This window comes from Propithecus coquereli, unplaced genomic scaffold (genome assembly GCF_000956105.1).
Source record: "Propithecus coquereli isolate 6110/MARCELLA unplaced genomic scaffold, Pcoq_1.0 Scaffold3, whole genome shotgun sequence".
Lineage (NCBI taxonomy): Eukaryota > Metazoa > Chordata > Mammalia > Primates > Indriidae > Propithecus > Propithecus coquereli.
Genome location: NW_012148618.1, coordinates 19,519,835 through 19,545,094, shown reverse-complemented (window position 1 = coordinate 19,545,094; position 25,260 = coordinate 19,519,835). Strand labels below are relative to the sequence as shown.

At 39.4% G+C, this 25,260-nt stretch overlaps 1 protein-coding gene across 1 annotated transcript in view; it reads left to right on the top strand.

Annotated features, from left to right (window-relative positions):
• SHC4 (SHC (Src homology 2 domain containing) family, member 4) overlaps positions 1–25,260 on the top strand; it is a 121,123-nt gene that overhangs the window by 48,152 nt on the left and 47,711 nt on the right. The window contains exons 3-4 of the mRNA XM_012649224.1: positions 14,706–14,769; positions 20,522–20,641. Of these exons, the coding sequence (XP_012504678.1) occupies positions 14,706–14,769; positions 20,522–20,641 (184 nt within the window). The remainder of the gene's footprint in view (positions 1–14,705; positions 14,770–20,521; positions 20,642–25,260) is intronic.

Here is a 25,260-nt window from a genome sequence, read left to right as displayed (position 1 = left end):
TTCTCTACCTGCCAGGCAGATCTGTTCCATTTCCTGTAGGTATTCTCCTTAGGAAAGCTGAGAAATGCTACTAGAATAGGTGCACAGCTCTGGTCCCTTTAATTATACGTAATTGAGTTGTAGCCTGTGAGAGCTGCACTTATTCTAGAAAATTGGTATTTTCCTATGTGTTTGAACAATAGGAGGGTGGGTCTTTTGGATCCAGATCATCTGTGTCCCTCATGAGAAACTCTCTGAAAATGATTTTTTTTCACTGTCGTGACAACACAGATTCTTAAAAAGGAAAGACTTCATCTAATTAATGTATATGCAAATGTAATGAGGTGGCATAACTCTTCCAGTAGCTCGTTAGCAGGTCTTAGGCTGGATCTAGAAACAGATCCTGAGATGGAGAGTTGAGGGCGAAAGGCTTTCTGGGAGCACTCTCAAAACCAGCGCTCGAGGGAGCAAGAGAAGCAGGGCCGGGCAGAAGGAGAGGTTGAACAGTGGTGGAGTCACAGCAAAGGCCTCAGCAGGTCCCACGGGCAGTTCCGCAGCTTCAGAGTTGTCGTGCGTTGGGGCAAGGGCAGCAGGACTTGGAATCCCATGTTGACCAGTCAAGTCATTGGATGCCTGCTGCCTCTGCGGAGGGGACATAGGCGTGGGCAAGGCAACTCCCCTCAGGAGAGGACAATTTCTAGGGAAGGAACTCAGCTGTGATCCATTAAGAGCGGACACTCCAGCAACTGGTGGAATGAGTACCTCTGTCCTGAAAGGGGATCTGGTTTACATAGGGAGACAAGGGTCATATTTTTTTTCGGTGACCTGGAGATGCCTAAACATTTGTATATTGAATGCATTGTATGTCCAAGGTAGCCTGCCTGCTACTTTGGACATGGGGTATCTAAAGAAAATTGGACATGCATTCTGCCTTTATAGAAGCTTGTACTATCCATTACTATTTGCATGACAGACATAATTTGAGTGATTATGCATCATATTATCTGTAGCATCCCAGTTATGACAATAGAACACTTTGCTGGGTACTAGGTGTTATACGAAGCAGGTTAGACCCAGTTCTTGAAGCAGACAGCCATTATAAGGGTAAAGCAATAATAATGGCTAGAATTTACTGAGGAATTGTCCGAAGCACTATTATTATTCCCACTGTATATATTTAAGGAATTAATATATAGAGAACTTAAAAAATGTGTTCGAGGTTACAGAAATTGTAAGAGATAGCTAGAGTTTGAACTCTGGCTGTCTGATTGCAGAGTCTACTTAACCAGCTATTCTTCACTCTCTATTGTCATAGGGAAGAGGAGTTATAGATAAATTAAAACTCTTAACTTTCCTTTTAACAGTTACTATAATTTTGCACTGTATCATGCACATAGTGCTCAATGAAGGTTAGTTGATATTTTTAAAAAAAGAATTTCAGTCTCCCTCCCTCTCCCTTCACTGAGTACTGGTAGGATAGACAAAGAAAATAATGGAAAAATGTTAATTAATAGAGTAAAAGGAGCTCCATAATTTTTATATCAACATAGAAAAAGACCCTTCTTTTATAATGCCTAATTTCCTGTACCAAGAAATTAAATAAGACCAAGTACAAAATATGTATGAATAATCTTTGTCTGCAAAGATTAAAAGATTGTGCTCTAATAGGTTTTATGCCATGCACAATCTGATAGCTACCCATGACCCCAAAGCCTCTTATATTCCTGGTTTGCTCTAGAGCAGGAGTGGGGAACCTGTGGCATTAAGGCCACGTGTGACCTTCCAGGTTCTTTTTTTTTTTTTTTTTGAAACAGAGTCTCACTGTGTTGCCTGGGCTAGAGTGCCGTGGCGTCAGCCTAGCTCACAGCAACCTCAAACTCCTGGGCTCAAGCGATCCTCCTGCCTCAGCCTCCCGAGTAGCTGGGACTACAGGCATGCGCCACCATGCCCGGCTAGTTTTTTCTATATATTTTTAGTTGTCCGATTAATTTCTTTCTATTTTTAGTATAGACGGGGTCTCGCTCTTCCTCAGGCTTGTTTTGAACTCCTGAGCTCAAACAATCCACCCACCTCGGCCTCCCAGAGAGCTAGGATTACAGGCGTGAGCCACTGCGCCCAGCCCTTCCAGGTTCTTAAGTGCAGCCTTTTGATCTACTCCAAATTTTACAGAACAAATCCTTTTATTTTTATTTGTACATTTTTGTTCATCTTTTATATTTTTATTTTTAAAATGAATGTATTTAAAATACCAAAGAATAAAATAAGTTTCAATGAAATAATCCTCCCAAATCTGATCAATCGACCGGCACAATTAGAACATTAGTAAGCCATAAAGGCTAAATTGATAGTCATGATTTGGTTCTACCTTCCCCCACCTGACAGGTGCCACTACCACTTGAAGCTGGTTGGTGAGAGTTTCTGGGGGTCGAGTATGCAAGTCTGTTATCAGATTTTGCCAATGGTGCACTGTGTTTCTGTTTGAAGTGGATTTTTGAATAGTTGCACAGTTCAACAGTATTTTTTAATTCTGTCTGCTTAACAGCCCATCATGTCAAAAAAGACCAAGAGAATGCAGAAGGAAGAAAACAGATTTTTGTAATGAGGATCGGGAATTGCAATATTATCTTGTTTCTGCTAAAGATAAGATGATTGGCTTGCTTTGTGATACTGTAATATCAATATTAAAGAAATTCAATGCTCATCAGCATTATAACACTCACAAGGACCACACATATTTTAAATTAGAGGGAGAGGCATGAAAGATTGTGTTGCAGAAATTAAAAGATGAAAAGCAGAAGCAAAGACTATTCTTTCAAGCAGCAATAGACCTGGAAATAATGTCAATAACACAACTTGTAAAGAAGCTTGTATTCTCGGGGAAAAAAGGAAGCCATTCAGTGATGCAGAAATTGTGAAAGAATGCATTGACAAAGTTGCAGGATGCTTAGACTCCGGTAACGTTTCAAAGTACAAACAATTGCCTCTTTCAAGGAGAACCATAATTGATCGGCAGCATGAATTAGCCTTCAACTTAACGGAACAATTGCATGCAATACTTCAAAAGGAAAATACATATTATTCAATTGCTTTGGGTGAATCAGCTGATACTACTGACTCAGTGCAGGTTTTATACTTCATTTGGGTCATAACACAATATTTTCTTTGCTACAAAGAGTTACTTGGTTTGGGCACTCTTGCAAACAGAACACGGGGAATAGATATCTTCAATAACTTTCAAGATAAATGTCGTGAAGTTGGACTGAATTTGGTAAATTTAGTGACTGTATGTACAGACAGTGCACCTTCCATGACAGAAAAACATGAAGGATTTATTGCACAGATAAAGAAAGTATTAACAGGTCCAGATACTCTCATTTCTTTTCATTATATTTTACATCAGCAAAATCTCTATGCTAAAGCTACTATTTTAAGTGACACTTTGCAACAAGTTATAAGTATTGTTAACTGTATTGGTGCAAATGCAACATAGCATTGTCAGTCACATGCTAAAGTTGAATGATGAGGTATTTGGTGTGGATTTGCTGTATCATTCTAAAGTGTGCTGGCTATCACAGGGACAAGTGTTAGCCAAAATTTTATCTCTGTGAGAACAGATAGTTAAATTTTATGAAAAACAGAATCAGCAATGTGAATTATTGAAAGAGGATTTCTATCGGAATGCAGCATTTCTGTGTGATATCATGTCAAATCAAAACGAGTATTTCTTTGCAAGGCAAAACTAAGTCTATACATGATATGTGGTAAAAAATCCAAGCATTTTGAAAAAAAAACTATCTTTTTTCAAAACACTTCTTCAAAAGGCAACTTTGGATGAACATTTTCCCCAATTAGCAAAGGTCATTGATTAGCAGGATTCAAGTGTGAATCATTTGAAGAATACACAGCTGTTACAGATCTATTATTTGGAGAATACAATGAAAGGTTCAGTACTTTGAGAGTCATGACATCACACTCAAATGAGCATTTCAGCCTTGCCTAGTTGATATCACCAAGGCACCTAAAAAATTACAGATGGAATTGATTGAGCTCTCAGTAGATGACATTTTAAAGTCATTGTTTGATACTAAGAAAGATCCAACTGAAATATGGAAAAATACCATAGAATACCCAGGCCTTCAGCAACATGCCCAAAAAATGCTTTCTTGCACCACTTATTGCTGCATATTCACATTCTCCTACCCAACCCAAATTAAGACACCCTTAAGGTCACAAATGACTGATACCCATCTAGAGGATCAACTGAAACTGCGGACTGACCTCCATGCTGCAACCAAATATTCAAATGCTTTCCAACAAAAAGCAGACACAACAAAATCATTGAAAGGTTAGTTAACTTTAAAATTAACAAATAGTTTTCATTTTTTGAAATTAGTAAGTACATAGTAGTTGGAGTTTTACAAAATAATGTACATTTTTAAGTATATCTAATTGAAGTTTCTTGAATGTGGCCTTATTTGATTACAGCTAAATTGAGGTGACATTCCAACATGAGAAACTTTCCCATCCTGCTCTAGAGCAAGGGTCAGCAAACCATGGTCTTCAGGCCAAACACAGCCTGCTACCTGATTTTGGTTCTGCTATCTTGCCAGCTAAGAACGGTTTTGACCTTTTTAAAAAATGGTTGGAAAAAAAAGAAGAACATTTTGTGACATGTGAAAATTACATGGAATTCAAATTTCAGTGTCCATATATGTTATTGGCACCGAACCATGCCCTGCATTTATGTGGTGTCTATGGCTGCTTTTTGTGCTGCAGCAGCAGAGTTGAGTAGTTGTGACATAGACTATATGACCTGTAAAGCCTAAAATATTTCCTACCTGGTCCTTTTCAGAAAAAGTTTGCCAACTGCTGCTATACAGTGATTCTCAACCTTAGCTCTGTTGGAAAGAGTTGGGAGATCTTTTAAAACTCACAATCTCCAATCCCCATCCTGCACCAATTAAATCAGAACCACTGGAGATGAGACCCAGCCTTCAGTACTTGGTAATGCTTCCAGTGTTTGTCCAATGTGCAGCCAAGTGTGAGAACCACTGCCGAGAGTGTGAATGCACTTTGAGGGGCAGATGGACTAGGCTCTCTGCCTCCAGGCTGCCAGATGAAAGAGAGAATTCAGGCCACTATCTCACCACCTATGTGTGCAAGGTGTGATATGAGCAAGATGTCCAGGACCTCCAGATGTCCTCTGGTTCAAGCTCTTCTCCATGAGGAGGTGGGGATAGAGACAGAGGGGAGAGAAGAAGATTTTAACAAATATCTATCCCAACATATAGAGTGACTACATTGAAAGCAAATTTTCCCCAAAATGGAATATCATGAAATGTGCAGATGGAATAGCCTTGAGGAACAGGTGACCTAATTCCTTAGCATCCGCTAACGCAACCATCTGGTGGAAGCTATAGAGCACAGAACCAGTCATCCTGTGCAGTGAGTCCAAATAGAAGGTTTAATCAGCTGTATGGTCCATGAACTCTGTTCCGGAATTACCTGGGAGGTTTGTTAAATTGCATATTTCTAGCCCCACCCGAGACGTACAGGATCAAAACCTCTAGGAACAGCCCTAGAAATCTGTCTTTTAACCAGTACCCAATTGATTCTTAAGAACTTTAAAGTTTGATAACATAACCACTTACCTAAATGGTTATGGATTATTGGCAGGTGTGCAGGCCAAAATTGTTCTACCATTATTTGCCATGGTGGACTTAACTGGCTATACTGGTTATTCATTTCTTCTAGAGGTGCACATATATAAAAACACACATACACACAAATGGACTTCCAGATAAAATCTATAGCATATTTGTCAAATGGCCTTTAGAACTGTGGTTTCCAATCCCGAGGTCTCAGACTGGTACCGGTCCATGGCCTGTTAGGGACCAGGCTGCAGAGCTCCCCAATGTCCCCACCCCCATTCCTGGAAAAATTCTCTTCCTTGAAACTTAGGAACCAGGGGGCCGCACAGCAGGAGGTGAGCAGCAGGTGGGCAAGCAAAGCTTCATCTATATAGCCAAAGCTTCATCTGTACAGCCGCTCCCCATCACTCACATCACCACCTGAGCTCTGTCTCCCTGCCTCCATCTCTCCCCACTGCCCCCATCAGGTCTGTGGCCTGTTAGGGAGGGACCACACCTCAGAGTTCCATCCCCCCCATGGAAAACTTGTCTTCCACGAAACCTGTTTCTGGTGCCAAAAAGGCTGGGGACTGCTGCTTTAGAAGAACGAGAGTTATTTTTTAAAAAAACTACAATGGTGGAAGTCATATACTCATTACACTAATTCCTGTCTTGCTCAATGTTATAGACACCTCTATGACAAACTGTATTAAATATCTTAAAAGTACCAAATCTTCTTTGAAGATAAGCCTAAGTTTTGGAAGTAGATACACACCATTTAGAGTGAAGTGGGCGAAAAAAGTGGGTCATTAAGTTGGATCTCTTTTGATTCTTTTACAAAAATGAACTTCTGAAGGCATCACATTACCTGACTCCAAATTATACTACAAGGCTGTAGTAACTAAAACAGCATGGTACTTGCATAAAAATAGACCTAGATCACACAGTTCAATGGAACAAAACAGAGAAGCCAGAAATAAAGCCACGTACTTACAGCCAACTAATCTTTGACAAAGTTGACAAGAACATACACTGAGGAAAAAGGACACCATTTTCAATAAATGGTGCTGGGAAAATTGGATTGCCATATACAGAAGAATGAAACTGGACCTTTATCTTTCACCATATACAAAAATCAACTCAAGATAGATTGCAGACTTTAATGTAAGAGCTCAAACTATAAATATACTCGAAGAAAACTTAGGGAAAACTCTTCTGGACATTGGTCTAGACAAAGGATTCATGGCTGAGACCTCAAAAGTGCAGGCAACAAAACAAAAATAGACAAATGGGACTTAATAAACTACAAAGCTTCTGCACAGCAAAGGAAATATTCAACAGAGTGAACAGAGAACTTGCAAAATAGGAGAAAATATTTGCAAACTATACATCTGACAGGGGACTAATATTCAGAATTTACAAGGAACTCAAACAACAACAAAAAAATAAATAACCCCATTAAAAAGTGGGCTAAGGATGCGAATAGACATTTTTCAAAAGAAGACAAACAAATGACAAACAGGCATATGAAAAAATGTTCAACATCACTAATCATCAGAGAAATGCAAATTAAAACCACAGTGAGATATCTTACACCAATCAGAATGGCTATTATTAAAAAGACAAAAAATAACATGTTGGCAAGGATGCAGAGAAAAGGAAACTCTCTTCTACATTGTTGGTGGGAAGTAAATTAGTGCAACATCTATGGAAATCAGTGTGGAGATTTCTCGAAGACCTAAAAATTGAGCTACCACATGATCCAGAAATCCCATTACTGGCTGTCTACCCAAAGGAAAAAAAAAACAATATATAAGAAAAACACCTGCACTCTTATTTTTGTTACAGCACCATTCACGATAGCAAAGATATGGAATCAACCTAAGTGTCATCAGCAAAGAACTGGATAACGAAAATGTGGCATATATACACAATGGAATATTATTCATCCATAAAAAATAAAATCATGTTTTTTGCCGCAACACAGATGGAACTGGAGGCCATTATTTTAAGTGCAACGACTCAGACACAGAAAGACAAATACCACATGTTCTCACTTATAAGTGGGAGCTAAATACTGTATACACATGGAAGCAGAGTGTGGAATGAGGGACAATGGAGACTCGGAGAAGTAGGGTGACGGGGAGTGATGGGAGGTTGCTTGGTAAACACAATGTGCATTGCTTCAATGATGGTTGCACTGAAGGCCCTGACTTTGCCACAATGTAATACATCAATGTAGCAAAATTGTACCCCCTGAATATATGCAAATAAAAAGTACATTAAAAAATAAATTTAAAAAATGAGCTTTGACTCTTAACTGACTACATTGTGTGTCAGTACACTCTTTAACTCTGAAAGAAACACTTTCATAATATTTTGAATATTTTGCCTAAAATAGAATTGTTTTAAAGAAGCCCAGCGTACCCCAGAGTAAAGGAGAACAATCTTTTGGATTTACAAATTCCAGTATATTTTGTATGAAACCAACTCTATTTCTTTATTGTCATTTTCATAAAGTTTAAACACTTTCGAGATCTAGAAGCCATCGGTTTGTGGGTGTAAGTGTTCGAATTTTGAAATACGTGATTCTACTATAGGAAATAGTTGTGGAGACAGGAGAAAATCAGCACTTAATTTCCGTTAACTATGGAGACTTGTAGGGGAGACGTGATACTGCAACAGGATGGTCTTTCGCCTCATTCCGGTGTAATTAATGGGTTCACATTTGCATCAGAGCCAAAGGACAGAACAGATAGAACAACTCCTGTCTTAGGATTGCTGAGCTGGGTCAGATAGCAAATGTACTTTAGAATCAGATTTTAAATATAATTCAGGTGAACAGAGTGGTGTGTTAAATCAAGGTAGGGGTAAATGTTGTGGCCAGTACTGAAAGGTTTTATTTGTCCATCCTGGGACTTGAGGTGCCTGTTTCTAAAATGAAAGGATATATTTTATGAGCTGAGTCTAGCCTTCTAGAGTGCATGGTGATGCCCCTTGATGATAGCACAAAGGGAGTTTGAAGCTTTCTGTTTTCAACTGATCTGTGGGCATTGACTGCATTCATTGTGTGCTTATCGCCGTGGAGGCAGGCTCATGTTCTACTGTCCTGTCTGAGGGCTTTCACAAATTCTTGGATGTCTTTAATTTCACCAAGCTGAACAAAACTGAACACATAGATCCCTGAGCTTTGATGTCCTGAAGGCAAAGATTTCAAAAAAGATGGGACTGGTTTCCCTAGAACAATCGGAATAACATAATACCACACTGATGTGGAGTCTGAATCACTCCCAAGACTCTCCACTCATACTATGAAGGCAATTTGAGATGGTCAGGTGACAATTCGTCCCCTCGACTTTGTTAACTGATTTCTTTAAGGATTCATTTTGCAGATGAAAGGCGAAAGAAAGTTCTTTGGGAAATGCAGGTAAATTGGTTTTGCTTGAGTATCTTTGACTTTTATTTTGGAAAGGGTGTTGCAGTGATTAAAATTTTATTTATTCTCGTTTTCTAGTTGCCTGGACAAAACTGAAACCACTCCTTCACTGTGTGTGTGAGACCATGCACGTGACTTGTGTGTTAGGGGGGCGAAAGTGGGGGGGTGCGGGGACCACTGCCTTTAATCCTTCCAGCTGGGCCCTTTGCCTGGTTTCATGTTGCACATTTGCTGCCTTTGCTATTTACTGAAGAACCGCATTTTGACATTCACTAGGAAAAAAATCTGCCCTGCAGCCCCTCCCCCTATTAAATGCTCCCCTTTGTCTTAAATTGTGATATTGCCTTCCAAACTTAAAAAAATAAAAAAAGTGTGTGGGTCTGTGTTGGGCAACATCACTTCCAGAGTTTAACTGTTTAAGGGTTAAAGACACAGAAAAATTATAACTTAATCACTGTAGTGCTGAGGGTCGGTGAAGAAAGGTGGCTTTGTTTGGATGATTAGTTTGGGCTCTGTTAAGACAGACAAAATATCTTTTTTTGGTCTTATGGTGTAGGCAGGGTTTTACATGCTTAAAAGCAAATCTTCAACTGCATTCTCCTTCTCTTACATCAGCCCACTTCTCCCCTTCCCTCTCATGTGGCCAAACAATAAACAAAGTGGCCACTGTTGGTGCTCTGGGGCGGTTCTCCCTCTTCCTTCCTAGTACAGGCTCCCAGGATGGAAATCTTTAGCCATTTAAACTCCAAAAATTCTGCTCCTCTAAGAGAGGACATTTGCCAAATGTTTGCTAGCTGGAGAAAGTCTCATGGACAGTCAGCTCCAAAAGGGTTCTGCAGGAATGCAAGCTGCCGCGGAGAATTGGGGCGCCCTGGGAGAAATTGCTCCCAACTCTGTTTTCTTTTTCCTCAGCATTTGCAAAGTCAACTGCTTCAGGCCAGAGGGTGTGGCTGAGACTCCAGAAAAGCACTGAAAGTACTGTTTGTTCTTGAAAAGGTTACAGTTAATTTCTTGGTCCCAGCAGTGGAGGAAGAAAAGATCTTTGTGAAGAAAAGCAACAAAACGCATGCATGTATCTGTTGTCCCTGGCTGGGATTTCAGGAGACTTGTTAATACTGATCTTAGCAGAGAAAGCAGAATTTCAGAGGTTATTTTAAAGCAGTGGTTCTTAACCTGAGATGTGTGATTCCCAAGAAGTCCACTGAATGTTTTCTGGGGGCTTGAGGGGGCGCGGGTGGACCCTCTAAAACTGAATAGAAAAGTTTGTACAAAGAGGTCTTTTATTGGAGAAAGAGCCGTGACTTATTTTAGAGTCTCAAATCCAAAAAAATTAATAACTACTTTTAAAAGAAAGTTCATAAGCACAAGTTTCCCTTTTTTTCTTTTGAGCAGAGTTGGATATCAAGAGATTCTCAGGGCCAGGCGCGGTGGCTCACACCTGTAATCCTAGCACTCTGGGAGGCCGAGACGGGCGGATTATTTGAGCTCAGGAGTTCGAGACCAGCCTGAGCAAGAGCGAGACCCCCGTCTCTACTAAAAAAAATAGAAAGAAATTATCTGGACAACTAAAAATATATAGAAAAAAAAATTAGCCGGGCATGGTGGCACATGCCTGTAGTCCCAGCTACTCGGGAGGCTGAGGCAGAAGGATCACTTGAGCCCAGGAGTTTGAGGTTGCTGTGAGCTAGGCTGATGCCACTCTAGCCCAGGCAAGAGAGTGAGACTCTGTCTCAAAAATAAAAAAAAAAAGAGATTCTCAGGCTCTGGTGAAGCCAGCCTAAGGTGCCTCACCTGACTTTAAAGCGCTGGGCGAGTGTGTGAGCGCACAGTGCGTGCTTGGCCACGCGGGCGTGTTGCCTGGCTCTGGATGCGCTTCCAGAAGGGGATAACAGCCAATATACAAAAAGCAAAGGGACAGGAAGGGGCACCTGAGTGAGCCTTTTCCAGAAATGACCCTTGCCACTTTGCCCTTTCCCTTGGCAGTGTACCCCAGCCGTGCTGGTATAAGCATTGGCCAAAAAGTAGCCCCTCACTGTGTTGGGGGAGTGAGCGAGGGAAGAACAGCCAATATACTAATACTACTTCTCATGATCCCTAGAGCCTAGGACGCCCTCCTCTTTGTCCACGTGGCAATATGGTTCCTCCCCAGGTGCTTGTGTATTTTGAAGTCAGAACTGGATTTGCATTCTGTCTCTCCCACTATCAACGGCCTTACTTACTTGGAGGCAGTTATTTAAATTCTTTGAACTTTAGTTTCCTCATTTGTGAAATGGAGATAAAACACCTACCTTGAAATGATATTGTTACGACTAAATGAGATGATGTACATAAGGTGCTTACTTCTGGCCCTGACCTTAGGGTGCTCAAGAAGGAGGAGCTGCTCTTTCGTTAACACCAGGGCTCCCTGCTGCAGCAATATGTGTCATTCTAAAAGTAGGGATCAGAATGTGAAAGCATTGCTAAACCTGGTCAGGATTGTTTTTCTTTATGAAACTTTTGGGAGTAGAAACAGGCAAGTCTACCAAAAAACTGAAAAAATAAATCTGGATTTAGTGACTATAAAGATGAAGGAGTTAAAAGCTAACCTGGATGGGAGCAGAGATAGAAACAATGAACATTATTATTATCTGTGACATGAACATTATCCTGCCTCTCTGTGGGTGTCACCTCTCCATCGAGACATCTTTGATGTGCCCTCATATCTCTACAATACTTTTGCCTCCCATGAGCAAAACTCTTGTTGAAGGAACTTACTTTGCATCTTTTGAATATTTTAAAAGATTATTTATCCAGTCTACTGCACAATGAAAGTAAGACATAGCATTGTTTACCTTGTCTATATCTAAACATCAGTAGACTCATAAACAGGAAATAACAAACCACGAAAAATAAAAAACGCCCACCTAAAACCAAGTCACTGTTTATAAGCTTTTTCTATATCACTTTACACTGAATTAATTTTCGATAGCTGCCACCCAAGCATACATACTGTTGCACGTCCTACTTTTTCACAGTAATTTATATAGATTCCCTCCACATTTCTGTAGTTCAAGTGGCGGTATTTATTTTGATATGTTTTATGTCTGTATCACAAGCCTTTAGGTTGGTGTTTTACTCTCAAATAAGTGTTTCTTTTAGATACATACTCGCTGCTATTTTAGTACAAGTTCTTCCCCCCTTGTCAAATGCTCTGATAAATTTTATGACGTTTGTCTTTTACCAAATTACTCTTTAGAAAGATTGTATTGCTACTACTAATCAAGGCCCCTAGCAATGGATAAATATGCCCCAGATGGAATAACTCCCATCTTTCCCAACGCTGGATTTTGTATTTTTTTTTCTAATTCAATGTGAGTGAAGTATCTTGTAGCTGTTTTAATTTTCAATTGTCAAATTATAATAAATGTGAACATTTACCCGTTTTTTAAAAACTGACTTATTTCTCTAGTTTTTTGTGTGAGTTATCTGATTCAGCGGTTGGCAAACTGTGGCTCATGGGCCAAATCTGGCCAGCTGCCTGTTTCTATAAAGTTTTCCTGGAACACAGCCATACTCATTTGTTTATATATTGTCTAAGGCTGCTTTTTGCACTATACTTGCAACAAAGTCTAAAATATTTACTTTCTGGCCCTTTCCAGAAAAAGTTTTCAGATTCTGATCACATCTCTGAACTTACTCTTGCTCTACCACGCTTTATACTCCACAATATCAAAGTACTTGTAATTGTGTAATTCCCCTCATATCATGATACTTCATGCTTTGGTATCTTCGCCCATGTTCTCCCCTCTGTTGGGAATTTCTGATCCTCACTCTGCCAGAAAGGTTCATCTTTTTAAACCCTCCCTGGGAGGTTTTCATGCTCTGAAGTCTTCCCTTCAATTTAAATTCACCATGTTACTTTTGTTAGCAGATATTGACAATTGGTGTGAGAATCCAGAAAACAATGCCTGGGAAAGCACTTTGTAAAACTAGAAGGTGCTAAATTAAAAAAGAAACAATTTTAATAATAATTCTAATAATTATTATTATTACACTTGGCAGCACCAATGCTTACCTTTGTTTCTACCATTTCAAACCATTTCCAGGCAGCTTTTTAGACCAAAAAACTCAGGTGGCTCTCGTGGAGTAAAGGGTCTGCCCTTTCTTGTAATACCTCTTTATTAAATATTGTCAGTACACTGAGGTGCCCGGACTAGTTATCTCGACATCATCAGAGGCCAATTTGGATGAATTATATGAGTCTTACCAATTATTGAATAATCATTAAGATGATTCAAAACATCAGTCAACCAACCAAACAAAAGCGCCCAACCCTCTTTGTTATCCTTTTATTTGACTCCAGAGAACAAAGGTTGGAATCCTAGAGAAACAATAAATATGAAATCCCGACAAAATATGTTAAGCCAAGGATCCATTCTATCCTTTGGTTTCAGGTAATTATGCAAAAATCAGACAAGGTAATACCTTTGAGAAGAGTTTATACAGAAAATAAGGGATCTCAGCTCAAACATGTTATAAGTCCAAAATGATGCGTAGAATCCTCGAGAATTCTGCTTATCTTTCCAAAGTGTCTTCTAGAAGAACATTGCTGTGCACTGCAACATATCGTAGCTATAGTTTTTTTTAATGGGTCTGCATTCCTCTCTCTGACTTTCCCATTCCTTCAGGAATTAAAAATATCTCATATAAAATATTACAAAATATAATATATATATAAAACTCTAATACGGTGTTCCGTGTGTGTTTGTGTGTGTAAGAGAATATAGTTTATTAATTTAAACAGTGATCTCTGGGGGATCTGAGAAGGTGCTTAGAGATTTCCATTTGCCTTGTGAAAAGTTTAATCTATGTGTTGATAGCTACAAGGCTAAGGTTCAGATTACGCAGAGTGAAAGCTTGGGCCGTTAGGAATGCTCAGAGTCCCAGAGACAAAAGCTTTTAGTTATAACTGCGTTTCTGGAGAGAAGGGCGCCGGTTCCTTCACCACGTCCATTAAGGAGCAACTGCTTATTTTAGTGGTGCCTTTCTCTCAGGAAGTGCAATATATAGTAAGAGCAGAAAAACAAGCAAAAGAGGAAATTTGATATTGATTTTCTTTTGTTCTGTGAAATTACATGAAAGCTCAATGGCTTGTAGCAGTAACTTAGTCAATAAGGCTCCATTTGAGACTGCCTTGAAGTTCAATGTTCTCCCCATCCTTTGAAACTTCCTCTAGTGTCGGGTTCTTTTGTATTTAATTGTCTTTGGTGCTGAGACACTATGAAGCTTTTTATTCATAACACCACAGAGAGAATTTTACTAAAGGTAAAACTGAAAAGTATTCTCAGATAACAAAATCTGCCCCTCCTTTTTGGTTAACAATCAACCATCCAAAAAATCAAATCTGAAAATCCAAGGGAAAAAAAGGAAATAATTAAAGTGAATAGTTGGACTATTTGTTGGAAAGCAATTTTTCAGTATTAGGGTGTTGCTAGATTTTCCTGGGTTTGAACTGTGGGAGTAAGCACATTGTTTTCTCCTTTGGGGCTGGGACAAGGTTGTTTATGTAAGACTTACCATTATGTACGTGTACATTTCGGTCATGAAAATTTCGAACATTTCTTGAACACTTACTGCATGGAGGTAGTATGCTAAGTCTTTATATGGTTTCTGTTCTGTAGGGAAGCAATAAGTCGCCTGTGTGAAGCTGTCCCTGGGGCAAATGGAGCCATTAAAAAGCGGAAGGTAAATATTGATGTGATTTTCTTGTTTTATGTTTCCCTAACTATGGCAAAGATAGTATCAAAAGAGTTAGTTCATTCCACCATATGACCCTAGGGCCAGCCTGGGCCTTATTAGGTGGCATGATATCAGAGCTGCACTCAAATTTGTTCTTGTCCCTCAAATTTTTCTGAGTCACCAGACACTGTCTGACATTGGTGATACCTCAAGTGGTAGATGGAGAAAGTGCCTGGGCTTCGGGTCAGAGACAGCAGGTGCCAGGCCTGGCTCTTTTCTTGCCTTTGAGCATGGCATCTTCACTCTCTAAGACTCTGTTCTTGTTCCCATAAAGTTAGAGAATTGAACCGGATGGCTGGTTTGGTGTCTTCCAATTTCACTATTTCATGATGTATGTATTCTGCATTGTCACATTTTAGACTTTTTAGACATCCTGGACTATTTTCAAATGTGAACATGGATCGTGGTAGAGGTGAAGTAATAACACACGGGAAGAGTAGTTTTCCATACTGAAAGAAAGCAAACGTTGTAATGTTGGACACAGTTGGATTGAAACCCTGCCTCTGCCACCTGCTATTACAACAGTGTGATCTTGGACAAGTCACTTAACCTCATCAATCCTTGGTTTCTTCATCTGTAGAATGGGAGAAAGTAGCACTTACCTTATAGAGTCATGTAAGAATTAAATGAAGTGATGTCTACAAACTGCCTTACTGTGTCTTCCATATATTAGGCTTTCTGCATTAATGGTAGTGAGTATTACTGCTATTAAGCTATTAACCTGGAAGGTTTAGTTGCTTTGAAAAGTGCAAAGGGGAGGTGCAAAGGCTCTTAAGATAACCATTTAAATCATAGAATTGTAGACTGTTTAAGAGGGAGGGGAATTTTAGAGATCTGGTCCAACCCTCTCATTTTGCCTGCTGCTAAACTGAGTCCAAGAGAAGACACGGTATTTGCCTAGAGGTCAGAGCCAGCTGTAGAAGCCAGGTCTTTGGATTCCTGGCTTAGAGTTTTATTTCTATACCACCCTGCCTCATTTTCTGTCATCATTCTTCATCATTTTACATAGAGCTGAACCCGGTGCCACCCAGAGTGACTCAGAGGAGCCACATGGTATGGAAAACTCTGACAAATGGCCCTTGAACGCCCTGTTACTAGTTTCTTTGGCAGAACCCATGGTTCCAAAGCAGCCTCAAGCCTTCTCCTGCTTCTCATAGTCTCCGTGAATAGGATGCTTCGACTGAATGATCCCAACAAACAGGCTCACTCATTTAAGGTTTCTCGTTTCAGGAGTGGAGATTCCACACCCCAAAATAGAGCAAAACAAACCTGGCTATCATATATCCAGAAAGTACACTTGTAAAGAAAAACAGAAAAATGTCCCATTTTCATTTCTGATTTTAGTAATCTGAGTCTTCTCTCTTTTTTTTCTTAGTCCATCTAACTAAAAGTTTGTCAATTTTGTTGATCTTCTTGAAGAACCAACTTTTGGTTTAATTGATTTCCTCTATTGTTTTTCTATTCTCTATTCTTTTTTTTTTTTTTTTTTGAGACAGAGTCTCCCTCTGTCGCCCTGGCTAGAGTGCAGTGGCATCATCATAGCTCACTGAAACCTCAAACTCCTGGGCTCAAGCAATCCTCTTGCCTCAGCCTCCTGAGTAGCTGGGACTACAGAGCATGCCACCACGGCCAGTTAATTTTTTCTGTTTTTAGTAGAGACGGGTCTTGCTCTTTCCCAGGCTGGTCTTGAACTCCTGAGCTCAAGGGATCCTCCTGTCTTGGCCTCCCATGAGATTACAGACGTGAGGGACTGCAATTGGCCTATTCTCTATTTCTGTATCTCTGCTCTAATATTTCTATTATTTTCTTCCTTCTGCTAGCTTTAGGTTTAGTTTGTTCTTTTTCTATTTCCTAGAGTTGTAAAGTTAGATTTTTTTATTTCAGGTCTTTCTGATTTTTTAATATAAGGGTTTAAAGCTATAGATTTCCCTCTTAGCCCTCACTACTTTCACTGCGTTCCATAAGTTTTGGTATGCTATGTGTTTTGTACCTTGTTAATCATCACAAAAAACCTAGACACAGGTCCTATTATCTGCTCCTATTTTACAGGTGAGGAAACTGGGTCCCTGAGGGGTTAACTTGCCCAGTGACCAGTCAGTGTGTAGAGGAGCCAGGCCAAGGCCAGGCAATCTGGCTCTGGGAACCACACTCTTAACCACAAAGTTATCTGTCTCTCCACCTAGCATCTTCCCCAGGATGAGGGAGCCAAAAACTATTTAAGGCCAGTTGAATACGGCCAGGATCTCCATTTGATTCCAGTAGGTCTGTGGGCTGTTGCACCATAGGCAGCTTGGAGTGCTTAGGATTTATCCATTTATGCCTATCCCATGAGTTTTGAAGTCTAAAAGTTAATGAATAACCAAAAGAACTGGAAGTTTCCGAGAGACTGTGTGGTATGGAGTCAGAAGAGCCATATTGGTATGTCAGGACCAAAAAATTGACCCAGCTGTGGCCAATTAATGTCTCCCTATCATAAGAGTTTTCTCATTTGTAAAATGTGGATACTAACCTCTGTCCAGCCTGCCTCCACTCTTTAGTAAAAGTTGGGAAGTACCGCATCCTCAGCCTCTGCTTTCTGCCATCTTCCCCTCCTACCCCCTAGAGACCTTTCGCAAGGGCCAGGGCCTGAGGCTTTTCCCTTCTCTTTTTCTCAAAGGAGAAATCCTGTAGCAAAATTCATTTAAGGCCGGACGTGGTGGCTCCTGCCTGTAATCCTAGCACTCTGGGAGGTGGAGGCGGGAGGACTGTTTGAGCTCAGGAGTTCGAGACCATCCTGAACAAGAGCAAGACCCTGTCTCTACTAAAAATAGAAAAATTAGCTGGGTGTGGTGGTGCATGCCTGTAGTTCCAGCTAGTTGGGAGGCTGATGCAAGAGGATCCGTTTGAGCCCAGGAGTTTGAGGTTGCTGTGAGCTATGATGACATCACTGCACTCTACCCAGGGCAACAGAGGGAGACTCTGTCTCAAAAAAAAATTTTTTTTCATTTAAAAAGTAGTAATTATAATCACTACAGTTTGTTAGCACTTCACTGTATACTACACATTTCCATATACTTTATTACTGAATTCAATTCTTCCAAGATCTCTAATGGCTAGAAGTGGAAGGATGGAAGTGATGTTATTATTCCTGCTTTGTAAACAAAGACACAGAAGGCTTCTAGGAGTTGTCTAAAGTCCCTCAGCTGATTAATAGCACAACTGGGACTTGAATCCAAGTTGCCTCACTGCCAGTCCTGTATGTTTTCCACCCTGCTGTGCTTTCTATTCCACGGGTCATTTAAATGTTAAGTCATTCATAATAATGGAGTCCCCTATACAATAAATACATTTTGGGCATTTCTCATGAGGTTAAGGTTATTGAAGGGACAAAATTAAGATGATTTATATAAAAGGTCTTTATGATAACAAAGTGCTTTTGAACTGTGAGATAGTATTATTATTTAATTGGCATTTAATAATAATGCTTTAAAAACCAGCATGGAAAGAAACTCTAGAGAAGCAAATGAGTGATTTGCTATTAAATGCAGTCACTGTGGGGAACACAAAGTCCCTTAATTTTGTGGCTTGTCTTGCCAAGAGCCATGTGCAGAGCAGAGAAAGTAGACCAAGAGTCAATTTTGTGACAGAGTGATACCTACAGTGTTTGGGGCTCATTAGATACATCGTTTGCACTACATTGTAGAATGTACTTGGAATTAAAAATAAAACTATACATTAAACTTCAACAATGTATGTTTAACAGTTTAGTGTGGTTCCATAATGAATCAAATGAGAGTAATATAAAAGCAAAACTGTGAAAGAAACAAATTATGTTTTCATTGACTGCCTCAAAGTATCAGTCCATATGCTGAGGAATTACTGTTTTTCCATTCTCAGCTGGCCCATTTTCTAGCACAGGATTTCAAGACTTAATCCACACATCCATCACAGTTTTTAAATCTCTCCGCTGGGCGCAATGGCTCATGCCTATAATCACAGCATTTTGTGAGGCTGAGAAGAGAGGATCACTTGAGGGCAGGAGTTGCAAACCAGCCTCAGCAATGTAGCGAGACCCTGTCTCTATAAAAAATAAGAAAAATTAACCTGGTGTGGTGGTGCGTGCCTGTAGTCCCAGCTACTTGGGAGACGGAGACCGGAGGGTTGCTTGAGCCCAGGAGTTTGAGGCTGCAGTGGGCTATGATGACACCACTGTACTCCAGCCTGGATGACAGAGCGAGAGCCTGTCTCCAAAATAAATAAATAAATAAATAAATAAATTTCTAGTTTTTTAGAATCTTAGTGTTGAAAGGACCAAAATAATAATGATGATGATGATAGATATGATGATACTAATAACAGCTCTCATGTACCCAGCCAAAGACTGTGCTAAATGATCTCTAGTTATCTAATTTATCCCTAGTAATGGCCCTTGTGACGTGGCTACTGTTTTTTTCCACTTTTTATATGAAAGGATATTGAGGCTTAGGAAGGTTATTTGTCTAAGACCATACAGCTGGTAAATGGCACTTCTGTCTGCCTGAGAAAATCAGCTAGCCCAATTTCTCACTCCTCTCTTGGTACCTTTCCCTCACTTATGACCCCAGTGCCTTCCTTTGTAATTCTTGGGCACCCCTACTTTCATGATTCTTCACCTCACCCCAGATCTCCACTTCCTGAGAAATGCCTAGTCCAGAATTTCAACTTTTATCAAAACATATCCCTTTCCTCAGAATCTTCCTCTAAATTTCCATTAGTAAATTTTGGTAAACCCAGGCACGGTGACTCATGCCTGTAATCTTAGCACTCTGGGAGGCTGAGGTGGAAGGATCTCTTGACGTCAGGAGTTCAAGACCAGCCTGAGCAAGAGCAAGGCCATGTCTCTACTAAAAATAGAAAAAATTATCCGGGCAAATAAAAATAGAAAAAAATTAGCCAGGCATGGTGGCGCACACCTGTAGTCCCAGCTACTCGGGAAGCTGAGGCAGGAGATTGCTTGAGCCCAGGAGTTTGAGGTTGCTGTGAGCTAGCTAGATGCCATAGCACTCTAGCCCGGGTGACAGAGTGAGATTCTGATAAAAAAAAAAAAAAAAGTTTTTGGTAAGCCATCTTTATTAATGAGTTTATGTGGAATAGGCTAACCCCTTCCTAGTAATATTTGTTCGTTTTTACAACAGGGACCTTCTGAAAATAATGATTTAACCTAAAAGAATAGCTGATGGTAGAATTTCAGCCATTGTGGTTGTCTGAAGGTAGAGATTAGGCTGGTAGGGGACCTTTTAACTCTAGGAAGGGAAAAATGAGGGAGGAGCAGGGATGGCTTCAGGGAAGGAAGCAGTTACTATGTTGGAAAGTGTTCACCAGTCCCTTCAGTGGCATTAGATTCAGTGGATTATTAACTTTTTCTTTTCTTTATATTTGTGTTGTTGAAAAGGTCTTAAGAGTTCGGCTGGTCTAAATTCTCACAGGAATTTGTTTACATGAAGCAGTTCCCCACTGCCAAAATTTGGGGAGGAAGAAATGGGTGGGAAAAGTTCTGAGAGCTCAAATGTTACTACTTACTAAACAATATCCTGCATTGTAATTTTTTTAAAAGTTTTTATTTGACAAAAAATCATTCCATCTCATTTGATTTATGTCAAGTAAAATAGAAACATTTAAAAACCATTAACATTCATTCTATAACAAAATTCATAAGTGTGTTTTTTTTTTGTTTTTAAAGCCTCCAGTTAAGTTCCTATCAACAGTTCTTGGCAAAAGTAATCTTCAGTTTTCAGGAATGAATATAAAACTGACCATCTCAACATGCAGCCTCATACTGATGAATATTGACAACCAACAGGTAAATATCGTGAATGTCATTTACAGTTTAACATATCATCTGTTTTTCTAGAGAAGTCTGGGGATAATAATGAGAATAGAGTTTCAGAGTATGCCTGCAATTTCACGAGGCACAAGGGGAAAAAATGGCCCAAGATCTATACATAACAATAGTTAGAACAACAGCATTACTAAGCCATCACTAGGGCATTTGACTGCCTGTATACTTGCCCCTAACTAATTGGCTTTGTATAAAAAACTGTGGTGCAAAGAACATAGTAAATACCACCTGGCAGCTCATATCCTTGAGCTGTTCATTGATTAGTCCCACCAACCCTCCCCAAAGGAAAAGCAATTCCATTATCGGAACTAACAGGCTATGTGTTGGGCTGGGGTGCAGATGAGGGACAGAGGGGAAAGGTGATGTTAGGGTTAATGTTCTAGCTAACTGAAATTCAAGCAGAAAACATTGTCTTCCAACTCTTGCGGTTGAGAAGTTGTCTAAAATGTTTACTCTATAAACGATTTTTTCTTTCTTGATAATTTATGTTACAATGATGTGCCTGAGTTTTCATTGTGAACCTCATTTCTCAAAGAACGCCATTGTAAGAAATGTAAAAGATACACAGGCATTGGGCTAAATATGTACCTAAGCTAGGACACTGATTTGCTTTGAATCTTTTAAACTTCTTCTATCAGATTATTTTTATGTGTTACAGTCTGATTTTTCTCTTTGTCTATATGTAGTGATTCAAGGTTATTTATATTTAAGATTTTTTTGTGTAGAGTGCTATTGATCAAGGCCTCATGAAAGATTAAATGTGTACATAAACACACCAAGAGGCTTTGAGATCACATATGGGTTGAAACGCTGGCTTTGCCGCTCACTAGCTAGTTACCCTACCACAGTGAGCTTCAGTTTTCCTCATCAGTGAAATGAGGATTATAATAACTATTTATAGGGTTTCTGAGAGGACGGATTTAACAGTAAGTGTCTCATTGGGCTATTTAGAGAATTAAATGAGATAATGGATATAAATCACTTAGCAAGTGCTGGTCACATGGTACCTATTATTATTATTTACTCAAACATTCCTTCTCAGAGACCTTTTCATATACTCAGTACTTAACAGGGAAAGTATATTATAATATATAAAATTAGAAAATTTATCAGTAACATGTAAGTACATATCGTGAGGGCTGTTTTTATTTTCTAAATTCAAAACCAGAATAAAATACATTGTTTATGCAGTAGTATAAAACACCTTAGAGGAAAATGCTTAATATGGAACAGTTTTGAATAGATTCCTGTTTAGTTGGGTCCTGATTGATTATCCAAGAGAGGTGATAACGCTGGTATAATAATGGCATAACATTTTGGGCTGCACTTAGAAGGTGCAACACATGTGGGTACAAGGTGAAATATTCAGTCAGTCATTCGGATGCTTTGCCCTTAAAACATCTCTAGATGTAAAACTTATTTTTAGTTTTCACCCTTCACCCATGTGTATGGTACCACAGAGGCTCAATGCTTTTAATTATGAGATCTCACTGAGCATAGGAGCCCTTGGATTATCTCAGAGTTTTGTAAGGGAGGAAGAGTAGTAGGCAAAGTCGGAGCCATCGTGGTGACGGAATCTAATGATCCTATTTTAGATGGCCCTTTAGATGGGGTGCCTGAAGTGAATGGGAAATTTATGAAGAATAGGGTTATGGTGTATGTGGTGGAACATAGTTTATTCTCAGTCTCTCTTTCCCTTCTGCTACCCCTTTTCAGGGCACAGCAATTAGAGCTGATATTACTACCCACCCATAATCTTTCAGGCAGAATAGAATAGGGACAGTGGATGGCTTTCACTACCAGTACCTATAGCAATGATGTGCCTGTGACAGAAGCCCACATCTTTTCTGTACTGGTGGTGGAATGGGGTTGTATTCAGCCCACTGCGGGAGTGAGGACCAAAGTTAGGATCTCACTGACCTCAGATCCAAGGACTGATTTTTAATAATTATTTCAAGCTATTCTGTAGGCCTGGGGGAAATGGCTGGGGGGTGTGGGGAAGAGATATGCCACAGTGGAAGCCCCAACTCAAAAAGCTTTATACATTCCATGGAAGGATAACTAAAAGGGATGACGGCAGCAGAGAAGAGAGGAGATGTTATGGATATATCATGAAAAAAGGATTTATAAATTAACTCTTTAAAGAAAGCTACCCCTAGAAGTTTTAAGATAAATACAAAAAAAAAAAAATACTAATGCCTGCCCCACCCTCCACTCCCACTTAATTACTAAGATATACTTTGGATTGAAAACATAAACTGGTTCAAGTTTATAGATATATTCATAGATGACAGCATTTGTGGGTCAGATAGTTCACATTTATCTTTAGTCACTGAGATCATTAAGAATATAACAATTAACTCCTAGAAAATGTTTCATAGACCCTCAGAGGCAGAAAATAAAATAGTAAATACACAATGCTTGTTAAGTTCTTAAAATTACCATATTTTGGGGTGAGAAAATACATTTGGGAAAGCATATTCCTTGTTCTAAAATTCAAACAACAGACTTCCTTGATATACTTTAATATAGTATTTTAGGGCCTTAAGCAAAAATGTATCAGTAGCTTTCAGTCCCACTAATTCGTTACTCATTTCTACAACTATCACCAACTTTAATAGTGACTGAATTCAGAAAGGTAATAGATAAGGTAAAACACGCAGAACATGGAGACATCCTTTAGTCTCCAAGCGAAGCAACTTCAGATATTTAGAGGCCAGACACGTAATGCAAACTGTCCAGGTACAAGAAAAAACAATGGTGCAAGCCCAGTGATAAATGGTGAATCCTACTTGGCCTCCATGTTAGAGAGACAACACTGGGGAACCTAGCAAACAGACTATGTTCCCTAAATGTACATCAGATGCTTTTTGCCTTACAGGACTATATAGGTCAAGGGCAGCCAGATCTTCCACTTTTGTAAAAAACAATACAAAAAAAGTGACAATCTGGATTTTTAGCTGCCATCTTTGTATTGAGATGTTGGTCTCTAATTTAAAAATCAAAATATTAAATAGAAGCATGAGCCACATAGATCTGTGGCCTGAAGGCAGTCAATGTGGGATACGTAATCTAAGCAAAGACTTACAATATATATGGATAGATCTGAAAAACTCTCTCAAATCGCACTATGTATTCATAAGCTTCTTTAAATTCCCTATCCCCACTCCACATCTCCTCCCCCGATTGCAAAATCAGTATTAGAATTTCCCTAGACTTACTTTAGTTTCTTTAAATGAGGATACACACACACACACCTTCATTTAATCCTCACGATTTGTAAGGTACATCCAATTATCACTATTTGCAGTTTAGATCATGAACCAGAGATATTAAGTAATTTACCCAGCTACTGAGCTAATAAGTGGAGCCCAAATTTGAATCAAGCAGTCTGGTTCCAGTCTGTGGTAACTGTATTAAGAGAAATATAAGTGATTTCACACAGCTAAAAGGAGTATTAAAATGTTACAATATTCTATCTTCAGTAAGTATAAACACTAATTTCAGTTTACTGGGTACTTTTAAGACCACCAAACCATCAGAGTCAGCTGCATAGCCCAGGTTTTTCCAAGATGAGCCTTCAAATGCAATAGGGAGATTTTTATCCCCTTCTCACTCACTCCCAGAGAGGAACAGTTACAAACAGTAACAAACAGTTACAAACCTCCCAGTTTGCAAACCCTCAGATTTTTTCTGAATTTATCTTTCCTGGCATTTTTATCTGGAGATAAATGCAACTGGTCAGTTTATTGTGCACTGCATTCTCCCTTCCCCCAAAAGTAGTTATTTTCCACTGCACATGCAATTAATTATCCATGGACTCAGGGGACTGCAGCTACAAGCTATTTGAGAAAGCAACGGAAGAGGTGAGATATGGGAGAGGTGGCAGGATTAAGATGTTTTAAGTGCCAACATTTTACTTCCTGTCTAGTCTTTCCCCCATCTCTCCCTCCCAGCCAAGCTAGTGTTTAAGCAATTATGATCATTCTTGCTTTTTTTGCTTATTTTTTTAAAAAGATAGGTACAGTCCTATCTTTTACAAATTCCTAACCCCTACCATCACCAAAAGACAGGATGACTATAAAATAAGGCTCTGAGTTGTCCTGTCGCCTTGGGTATGCGTTCTTTATTGCAGTCATGAAGCAGGAGCATTTGGAACCTTTTTACTCATCATGATAAAGCATGCTGATATATGCTCATTTTGCTGAGCATAGCCTTCTGATGTGATTATTACTCATAGAACTTCAGCATCTGAAAAAAATAACCACAGCAACATGCTCACTGATAGGGCAGGTTTTCCTAGGTTGGCAAATTCTTATGGACAATAACTTATTAAGTTTAATTTCCAGAAATTAATTTGTAAATCAGGTATTTGAAGCTGGATCATTTCCCCTTATAAATACCGGTGAAGTTTAAATCATAAAGTGGTTGCAATACATACAATAAAAAGTAGTATATGGAGAAAGTGTATATGCAATACTATTAGCCAAACAAATTACACAGAACAAGAAATTTTATTATCTCCAATGCTGGTGCATAACGAATAACAAGATTAATTAGAGGAGGAGACAGAGGGAAAC